Source organism: Sorex araneus, chromosome 6 (genome assembly GCF_027595985.1).
Source record: "Sorex araneus isolate mSorAra2 chromosome 6, mSorAra2.pri, whole genome shotgun sequence".
NCBI classification, from domain to species: domain Eukaryota; kingdom Metazoa; phylum Chordata; class Mammalia; order Eulipotyphla; family Soricidae; genus Sorex; species Sorex araneus.
In genome coordinates, this window is record NC_073307.1 from 90,336,068 (window position 1) to 90,346,587 (window position 10,520).

General features: G+C 54.2%; 1 protein-coding gene and 1 non-coding gene across 2 annotated transcripts in view; one reads left to right on the top strand and one right to left on the bottom strand.

Moving 5' to 3' along the window:
• The window catches only part of KLRG1 (killer cell lectin like receptor G1), a 28,130-nt gene extending 17,953 nt beyond the window's left edge, over positions 1 to 10,177 (top strand). Inside the window, 3 exon segments of the mRNA XM_055143611.1 lie at positions 8,008 to 8,070; positions 8,073 to 8,110; positions 10,066 to 10,177. Of these exon segments, the coding sequence (XP_054999586.1) occupies positions 8,008 to 8,070; positions 8,073 to 8,110; positions 10,066 to 10,177 (213 nt within the window).
• LOC129406303 (small nucleolar RNA SNORA66) lies at positions 3,356 to 3,483 on the bottom strand. The gene has a single exon (XR_008630919.1). It is a non-coding gene; the product is annotated as a small nucleolar RNA SNORA66 (small nucleolar RNA).
• Positions 10,178 to 10,520: the final 343 nt, after the last annotated feature.

Genomic DNA, 10,520 nt, shown 5'->3' on the forward strand with positions numbered 1-10,520 from the left:
CTTAGCATCCCATAGGGTCCCCTGAGCACCGCCAGGGGTAATTCCTGATGCACAGGAACCCCTGTGCATCGCTGGGTGTGACCCAAAAAGCAAAAAAAAAAAAATTGGTTTCTTATTTTTATTGTGGTCTAGGCCACGTGGTTGCAATAGTGTTGATGTTTAGGGGCACACGGTGGCATCTCTCGGGGTCGCCTCTTCCTCCCTCCTCCTGCCCTCCCGGCACTCTGGGCTCTGGAATCCAGGGCCCGCCTGGTACCTGCCTTCTCCCTCCTCCCGGCTTTGCCTCACAGGAAACTGCCCCGGTCCAGTTTGTGGCAGACTGGCCCTGACACCCTTTGTGCTGATTGGACAGCACCAGCTTCTAAGGGAGCCTCTTCTTCCTCCTCCTCCTCCTCTTCCTCCTCCTCCTCCTCCTCCTCCTCCTCCTGGCCCCCGCGCTGCAGGGAGTCCAGGTGCTCTAGGCCGGCCTTACTTTCACAGCAGCCCTCCCTGGCTCTGTGCACTTGGGCCACGCTGCTGCCTCTCGACTCTGCATTTTCTCACCTACAAAGTGGAGAAACACCTTTGCCGAGTTGTTACAAACATTCAATGAAAAATCCTCCAAGGAAGCTCTATTGTGTGGTTTCGAAGTGGGCAAGGAACAACATATTTTGAAATTTTTCTTCCCAACTTAATCCTCGGTTTCCTTCAAGGATATTCAAACTCAAAGCCGAGACGGAGGGAGAGAGGGATGGGGAGAGGGAGAGCGAGAGAGGAAGAGGGAGAGAGAGGGAGAGAGAGGGAGAGAGAGAGAGAGAGAGAGGGAGGGAGAGAAAGAGGGAGGGAGGGAGAGGAAGAGGGAGGGAGGGAGAGAGGGAGAGACAGAGAGAGACACAGAGAGAGGAAAGAGAGAGAGGGAAAGAGAGGGAGAGACAGAGAGAGACAGAGAGAGACAGAGAGCACTCAGTGACTGAGGCACAGGCTGGAGATTCAGGAAGCCCAGGTTTGATCCCGATGCCCACTGGGGTCCCCGAGCACCGAGCCAGGAGTAGCCCCTGAACACTGTCAGGTCAGACCCTGAAGGGGGAAGGCCGGGGTAATAGTACCGCGGAAGGGGCGCTTGCCTTGCTCTGACCGACCCTGTTTGATCCCGGGCACTCTTGGGGCGCCCTGTTCACAGCCAGGGGTGACCCCTGAGTGCAGAGCCCAGAGTAAACCCTGAGCACTGCGGGCGTGAATGCCCCTCAAAAAAATAGAAAAACCACCACCACAACAAAAACAAACAAATGTGCAAAATGAAACAAACAGCCAGCCCAGAGGTTAAACTAGTTTTGTGCTGTTTTCTGTTTGGGAACCCCAAGCTAATACATGAATACATTGATGGTATCGATGGAAAGGCTTTTGTGACACAGATACACAAAGGCACATAAATACGATAAACAAAAAGAAGACGGGAGGAAATGACTGGAAACAGGGGTGGGAGGGGGAGGACCGTTTTCCCCGAGAGGCCGCGCTCTCCCCACGCCTGTGACGCCTCTGTCTCAGCACGCGCGTCAGCGGCTCACACCTGAGCGTGCGAAAGTTTACAGGGCGCTGATGTGAGATATCTCTCGCTATCTTTCTTTTTTTTTTTTCCCTCTTAACTTCAAAAATTGTGGTAAGATAAACAGAACACAAAGTTTATTGTTTTGCCTTTTGGTTTTATTCTTTGGGCCACACCCAGGGGTGCTGGGGGGGGGCCTTCCTCCTGGCTCTGGGCTCAGGGATCGTAGGTGATGCCGGGGATTGAACCCAGGTCGGCCTCGTGCCAGGCAAGCGCCCCCCCGCCCCCACCTCTGTGCTGTCTATCTGTCTGTCTGTCTGTCTGTCTGTCTAGCTCCCATCCTGACCTTTATAAAGCGGGAAATCCCATCCCAGTAACTGTCTTCCCCTTCTTGGACCAGTGTCCAGTACCTTTTCTAGAAGGTTCTCTCATCACATCCTTGCAGACAGAAGCTGATGCCCCCTCCCCAGAATGCTCCGTTCTCTCTTCCCCCGCCTCCTCTTCATCCACCTCTCTTCATTCCTGTGAACTTGAACTTAATACGTAGTTCTGGTTGATTTCGCTTAGTGGGACTTTTTTTTAGTGGGGTGGGGGGTGTTGACCCGCACTTGGCGACGCTCAGAGACTGCCTCCGATCTCTGGGGTCACTCCTGGCGGTGCTCAGGAGAACTGGTCGGAGCAGGGGTCAGCCACACGCAGGGCAGTCACCATAGCCCTGGACTTTCTCTTCATTAACTATGAATTTTTATGAATAACTATGAATAACATAGCTCATTAACTATGAATTTTTTAATTGTTGTTGGGTTTTGCTTTTTTGGGTCACACCTGGCAATGCTCAGGGGTTCCTCCTGGCTCTGCACTCACGAATGACTTCTGGCGGTGCTCAGGGGACCATGTGGGATGCTGGGAATCGAACCTGGGTCTGCCGCGTGCAAGGCAAATGCCCTCCCCACTGTGCTATCGTTCCAGCCCCTTAACTATGATTTTTTACTTCTTTTTGGGTGACATCCAGTAACACTCAGGGGTTACTTCTGGCTCTGCACTCAGGAATTACTCCTGGCGGTGCTCAGGGGACTCTATGGGATGCTGGGAATCGAACCCGGGTTGGCTGCATGCAAGGCAAACGCCCTCCCTGCTGTGCTATCGCTCCAGCCCCTTAACTGTGATCTTTTAAGGCTCACTGGTGGCGTCTCACATCCTTCAGTTCCAGTTTCACATCACAGGATTCCTTTACATGGACAGACCACCCTCCCCACTCCAGCCCCCCTGGAGGGGTGGGATTTTGATAGCGGGGAGCGGACTGGAGCTGTTTGTGTGATGCTGAATTTTCTTAGGCCCTAAAGCCTCGAAAAAAGAAATGTTTTTGTTGTGTTTCATTTTGTTTGGGGGCCACACCAGGCAATGCTCAGGACTTATTCCTGGCTCAGGGGACCTATATGGGGCGGGGGGATGGGATCCAACCCTGGTGGGCTGCTGGCGAGGCAAGGCCCTTACCTGCACACACTGTTCTGTGGCTTCAGCTCCAGAAAGTTTATTATTATTTTTTTTATAATTTAATTTTAAAACCTTGACTAAAAGAGGGCAAAGAATTTATTACCTTTATTTAAAAAGAAAATGTTATAATTAGACAAGAGATCAAATAATCAAGTTTCTGCAATATTTGTGTATGATCTTAAGATAATCTTTCCCGACCAACTTTTGTCATACCATCCTGTACCACCTAGCCCCCAAATAACACGTGATTGTCTGCAATGCCTAGATGTTACCAAGCATTGCTTTGTATTTTATTCTCTTTTAACAAGTCATCTAAAAAGTAGAGTATCTTTACAGTTACCCTGCACTAGGATAGAGTAAGCAACCTCAGTAGGAGCTGAGGTTAATCCCTTTCTATCACTGCAGTTACTTTAGCAAACCTGGTTCCCCTCACATCTGCAATATCATGAGCTCCAGGAAGTTTATGCCTCTGTTCTTTTTGTTTGTTTGCTTGTTTGTTTAACTTTTTAATTGACTCACTGTGAGACTGACCCTCGCAAAGCTGTTCATGACTGGGTTCCAGTCACACAGTGCTCCAACACCCATCCCTCCACCAGTGCACATTTCCCAGCACCAGTGTCCCCAGGGTCCCTCCCATCACCCCCCCACCCCCACCCCCTGCCTGCCTCTATGGCAGGTGGTTTTCTTCTCTGTCTCTGTCTCTGTCTCTTTCTGTCTCTGTCTCTCTCTCCTTTTGAGCACTGTGGTTTGCAATATTGACGCTGAAAGGTTACCAAGAATATTCCTTACCTACTTTTAATCCTCAGCTCTTGTCCCGCGTGATCATTCCCAGCTCTTGTCGTCAGAGCAGTCTCTCCTCTGTCTCACCTACCCTCAGCCCCACACCATGTTTTCTTTCTTTCTTTTTTTTTCTTTTTGGGTCACACCTGGTGATGCACAGGGGTCACTCCTGGCTCTGCACTCAGGAATTACCCCTGGTGGTGCTCAGGGGACCCTATGGGATGCTGGGAATCGAACCCGGGTCGGCCGCGTGCAAGGCAAACGCCCTACCCGCTGAACACATTTTCTTAATTGCCAGAAATTCTGACCAAACTGATGCCTGTGTTTGTTGATGGGCTTTTTCTCAATATTTTGAAATGAGAGTACTCTGGCTTACAGGGCAGGGCTAATTTACTCCGTGTGTGTGTGTGTGTGTGTGTGTGTGTGTGTGTGTGTGTGTGTGTGTGTGTGTGTGTGTGTGCAGGGGCTGGGCCCAGCCCCAGCAGTGCTCAGTCCAGCATCACTCCTGGCAGTGCTCTGGGGACCCCATATGATGTTGGGGATTGAAATGGAGTCAGCGCTGCACCCCGCAAGTGCGTTGCCCCTCAGCTGTCCCTCCAGCCCAAGGCCTGTGCACTAACCACTGAACTGTCCCCCACCCCCGTTCTGGGTTTTCACTGAAAGCTCTTTTGGATGATTCTATTGTTGCTTAACTATTTTCAGATTCCAATGAAAAGTTTGCTCACTTGTGGCTCATGGCGCTAACCCAGAGGGCTAGCCCTCATGGTTCGCAGGCAGGAGGCCTGGGTTTGAGTGCCTGAACCCTGTGATTCCTCCCTTCCGGCCCCTCTGCAGTTGACCTCTGAGCACTGCACCAGGAGTAGCCCTTGAGCCCATGTCGGTGCGGCCCCCACACCAAACCAACATAAGAGCTTTGAGTTACAATTTTTATGCAGCTAGGCGTGCGGGCAGAGAGTCTGTTGCCTGAACGCCTGGCTGTCTTCCCTGGGGCCCCTCGGAGGGGATGGGCTCCAGCTTCCCTCCCCGCCCCGAGCAGAGCTCCCGGCGGCCAAAGACCACCAGAATCTAGCTACAGCCATGCTCGAGGCCCCTCTCCACACGTTCGGACAGGCCTCATGCATGAAGGTACCGGCAGAGGAACCCAGGTGTGTGTAATCCCATCAACGGCCAACATCCAGAGACTTAAAAGCAAGCTCCCAGAAGATATCTTGTAGCCTCCTTCTCCCTCTGGGAGAAACTGGCAAGCTTCTGAGAGTTTCCTGCCCACATGGGACAGCCTTGCAAGCTTCCCATGGTGTATTCATATGCTAAAGCCAGTAACAAGTTGGATCCCATTCCCCTGACCCTGAAAGAGTCTCCAGTGCGACATCGTTGGGAGGGCCGAGTCGAGGAGAGACTTCTAAGATCTCAGGGAAAGGACGAAATGAGATGTTACTGAGCCCGCCCGAGAAATCAGTGATTAACGGGATTTCATGATCGTGATCGCGATGCGGCTAGACGCACAGTTATGTGAATCATTCTTCTTGGGGCCATTTTGTCAGGATATCATCCATAAAGCCACGCTAACCCATCCAAAGACACGGCCAAGTCGGGAGTGCTGTGTGGTACCAGTTACACCCATCTGAGTCGGAGTACACCCCGTCATTTGGGCAGCTTAGGGAGTTTTGTGCCTCAGCTGCAGGATTACAGGACCAGGGATGTTGCTCATGGTAGAGCACTTGTCTTGCATGTGTGAGACCTTGGGTTTGATCTTAGCACCGCAAAGGGATGGGGTTGGGGAGACCAGGCAGGTGTCTCAGAGGACTGAGGCATGCAGGAAGCCTGGGTTCAATCACCAATCACCAGGCTGGGAGAAGCCCCTGAGCCCCCCAGCCTGTAAAAGATATACGTGTGTGATATAAACATTGATTTTTCTCTTTTTGCTGTTTTTTTGGGTCACACCCGGCGATGCACAGGGGTTACTCCTGGCTCTGCACTCAGGAATTACTCCTGGTGTTGCTCAGGGGACCCTATGGGATGCTGGGATTCGAACCCAGGTCAGCCGCGTGCAAGGCAAACGCCCTCCCCGATGTGCTATCACTCCAGCCCCACATTGATTTCTCTTTTTTTTAAAAAAGAAGGAAAATTGGGGCCGCAGCGATAGCACAGTGGGTAGGGCGTTTGCCTTGCACGCGGCCGACCTGGGTTCAATCCCCGGCATCCCATAGGGTCCCCCAAGCACTGCCAGGAGCAATTCCTGGGTGCAAAGCCAGGAGTAACCCCTGAGCATCACTGGGTGTGACCCAAAAAGCAAAAAAAAAAAAAAAAAAAGAAGGAAAATTTAAAAAATGTCCTGAGGCCAGAGAGAGAGAGAGAGAGAGAGAGAGAGAGAGAGAGAGAGAGAGAGAGTAGACTGGGCAGGGTGCTTGCTTTGCACATGGTCAGCCCACAGCAACCCTAACACGGTCAGAATGATACCTGAGTGCAGAGCCGGGCGTGAGCACTGTGGGGTGTGGTTCGCCAAAATAAGTGTCCCCGGGTCATTTGGATTCTGCCTTCATTTCCTTTTAGGTTTGTGGGTTTTTTTTTTTTTCTCTCACAAATACCAACAAACAGGACACTGACAAGACACCCAAGTGCCCTAGTTAACACCCATCCTGGAGAGGAAAGTTCACAGCTTTGCGCCTAATTTTATGATGCACCCACAGACACGCACACACGACTCACAAGCACGTAGGACATAATTGCACTCCGGCTTTGTGCTTTGAATGTTTAATTCTCACTTATATGTTACTATTATGATTTGGTGGGGGCGTGGGGGGTCCCACATCTGGCAGTGCTCAAGGCTGACTCCTGGCTCTGCACTCAGGGATCACTCCTGGCGGTGCTCAAGGAATTATACGGGGTGCCAGGGATCGGAACTGGGTCCGCCTCGTGCAAGGCCAGCGCCTTCCCCACTGTGTGGAGCGTCTCTCCGCTGTTCCTGTCTCGCTGGGAGCTTCTTGAGAGCTAGTGGAAGGCAAGCTGGAAGGGCTGAGATGCAGAGAGATGGAGTCTTAGCAGAGCACTTCCCGAGGCCGTGGGTTCTAGCCCAAGTCCCACCACTCCCATCTGTCACTGCCCTTTTTTTTTTTTTCTCTTTTGGGTCACACCCAGCAATGCACAGGGGTTACTCCTGGCTCTGCACTCAGGAATTACTCCTGGCGGGATTGGGGGGGGCATATGAGATGCCAGCACCCAACCAGGGTGAAGGCAGATGCCCTCCCCACAGTACTCTAGGTCCAGTCTGGGTGAGAACTTTCACAAATGCGTATTTTCTGTGTGTGTGTGTGTGTGTGTGTGTGTGTTTTGCTTCACGCTGGCAGCTTTTGGGGGTGACGTTCAGCTTCGCTTGGGGATCACTCCTGCCCGCCCCCTGAGTTTGGGTGGCACCCAGATGTTTAGTTCCTGGTAAGCGTTCTGAGAGAGGGTGCTAGGAAGGATTTTTGGGCATGATGCCAGGTGTTGGCTTTGTTTGGGGGCCACACCCAGTGGTGATAGGAAGTTGTTTCTGGCTCATGTTCAAAGGTCAGGGTGGGTCCTGGTGGTGCAGGGGGAAGGAATAAGGTGCAGGGTACCAACACCTGAGAGAACATCTCCCTCCCTCCCTCCCTCTCTCTCTCCCTCTCTCCCCCTCTCCCTTCCTCCCTCTCTCTCTCCCTCCCTCCCTCTCTCCCTCTCTCTCCCTCCCTCCCTCCCTCTTTCTCTCCCTCTCCCTCTCTCTCCCTTCCTCCCTCTCTCTCCCTCTCTCCCCCTCTCCCCTCCCTCTCTCTCCTGCCATCCCTCTCTCTCTCCCCCTCTCCTCTTCCTCCCTCTCTCCCATCTTTTCTTCTTTTCTTCTCTCTCCCCTTCTCTCTTTCCCTCTTCCTCCTTCTCTCCTCCCTCTCCCTCTCTCCCTCTCCCTCTCTCTCCCTCCCTCTCCCTCCCCCTTTCTCTCCCCATCCCTCTCCTGCCCTCTCCCTCTCTCTCTCCCTTCTCTCTCCCTTCCTCTCTCTCTTCCTCCCTCACCCTCTCTCTCTCTCTCCCTTCCTTTCTCTCCCCTCTCCCTTTCTCTCCCCTCTCCACACACAACAGAGTGCAGGGCTTACCCCTGCTCAGGGATAGGCTGTGTGCAAGGCGGGTACCCCCCTCTCCTATCTCCCTGCCCCCTCCCTCCTCCTTTTTCATCATCTTCCACCTCTTCTCTCCCTTAGAACCTGTTCAGCAGTTTCTTCCATGAGAAATTTCACTGGATCGGGCTGAGGAACAGATCCGGTGGTGGCGGTGGGAAGATGGATCCGCTCTCAATTTCTCAAGGTAAGGGGCATCAGCGGAAAGCCACACCGCCAGACCAAACCAGCGCCCCCTGGAGCGGAAATGGGGGACAAGGCAGGAGTCCACGCTCCTTGGAGGAAAAATCAAGGCCGGGCCCAGGGGTGGTCCCGGTGGCAGGACGCACAGCTGGTTTGGGCAGAGCCCTGGGCTCAGTCCCTGGCGCCATCAGCAGGGGCCCTGGACCCTGAGCCGGCCTGCTGCAGGCCCGACTCAAAATGAATGCTCGGGGCTGGAGCGAGAGCACAGCGGGGAGGGCATTTGCTTTGCACGTGGCTGACCCGGGTTCAATTCCCAGCATCCCATAGGGTCCCCCGAGCACTGCCAGGAGGAACCCTTGAGCATCTCTGGGTGTGATCCAAAAGAAAAAAATGAATGCTCATCTAGGGAGGAAGAGTTGGTAGAGTGCGCGGGGCATTTGCCTCGCACCTGGCTCATGAGGGCTTGATCCCCAGCACCAAGTCCTGGGCCCCGCCAGGGGTGAGCCCTGAGCACAGAGCCAGGAGTCAGCCCTGAGCACTGCCCTGTGTGGCTAAATAAAGAAATACAAAGGGCCAGAGAGAGAGCAAAGCAGGGAGCTTGCCTGGCTTGTAGGGGCGGCCCAAAGGGAAAAAATAAAAGAAAAATAACCCAAACACACAAATGTATGTCACTGTCACATCCCGTTGCTCATCGATTTGCTCCAGTGGGCACCAGTCACGTCTCCATTGTGAGACTTGTTGTGACTGTGTTTGGCATATCGAATACACCACGGGGAGCTTGCCAGGCTCTGCCGTGCGGGTGGGATACTCTCGGTAGCTTGCCGGGCTCTCCGAGAGGGACGGAGGAATCGAACCCGGGTCAGCTGCATGCAAGGCAAACGCCCTACCCACTGTGCTATATATATGGGCTCTGGAGATGGCTCAAAGTCGGGGTATACGCTTTCCACCTGGGAGCCCCCTGTGGAATACTGGCCCCCTTATGGCGCCCTTGGCTCTGCCAAATGTGTGTCCCCCACAAATGAAAGAGGTTAACGGACCATTTTGAAAAGTGTAAATTAAATTTTTTGGTGTTTTTGGCCACACCCAGCAGTGCTCAGGGCTTACTCCCGACTCTGTGCTCAGGGATCACTCCTGGTGGGCTTGGGGGACCCTACGGGCTGCATGTTTCTTCCTCCCTCCCTCTCTCCTTCTCCCCCTCCCTCCCTCCCTTCTATTTCTCTCCCTTCCTCCCTTCCTCACTCCTTCCCTCTCTTCCTCCCTTCCTCCCTCTCTTCCCCCTTCCTCCCTCCCTCCCTCCCTTCTCTTTCTCTCCCTCCCTCCCTCCCTTCCTCCCTCCCTCCCTCACTCCTTCCCTCTCTTTCTCCCTCCCTCCCTCACTCCTTCCTTCTCTTCCTCCTTCCCTTCCTCCCTCCCTCCCTCCCTCCCTCCCTCTCTTCCTCCCTTCCTTCCCTTCCTCCCTCTCTTCCCCCTTCCTCCCTCCCTCCCTCCCTCCCTTCTCTTTCTCTCTCTCCCTTCCTCCCTCCCTCCCTCCCCCCTCCCTCACTCCTTCCCTCTCTTCCTCCCTTCCTTCCCTTCCTCCCCTTCCTCCCTCCCTCCCTCCCTTTTCTTTCTCTCTCTCCCTTCCTGCCTCCCTCCCTCCTTCCCTCTCTTCCTTCCTTCCTTCCCTTCCTCCCTCTCTCCCTCACTTCCTTCCTTCCTCTCTCCCTCCCTTCCTTTTCTCTTCCCCTTCCATCCTTCTCTCCTCCCTCCCTCCTTCCCTCCCTCACTCCCTTCTCTCTCTCTCCCTCCCTCCCTCCTTCCCTCGCTTCCTCCCTTCCTTCCCTTCCTCCCTCTCTCCCTCCCTCCCTTCTCTCCTCCCTCCCCACTTCCTGCCCTCACCCACGGCCCAGCCCCTGGAACTAGCATCTTTCCCCCCTTCCTTCCCATGATGTGACGCATCTCTCCGCCCCCCCCCCCCAGGATTCTCCTCAACAGCCCCGTGCAGAGGTGCGGCGCCCTGAGCAAGGACGGGCTGCAGGCCTCCAGCTGCGAAGCGGCGCTACCGTGGGTGTGCAAGAAGGGGCGCCAGTGACGAGCTGCCGCGTCTGGGGGTGGCCGTGAGTGGCAACATTCAGCTGCTGAGGTCTCGGGGCGGGGGGGCAACCGTCGGGGACATCGCCGCAGCCTGGCTGGGCCCGGGAAGATTTTAGGTGCTTCCTTAACACGAGCAGATCTGGGCTCATTTTTGTTTGTTTTGGGGCTACACCCAGCAGTGCTCAGGGATTACTCCGGCTCTCAGCTCCGGGGTCACTCCTGGGTGGGGCTGGGTGAGGACCACATGGTCTGCCGGGGGTCACACTCAAGTGCTCTAACCATTGCACCATCTCTCCGGCCCCTCTTGGTACATGTGTGAAATGGTTTGCTTTTTAGTGTTT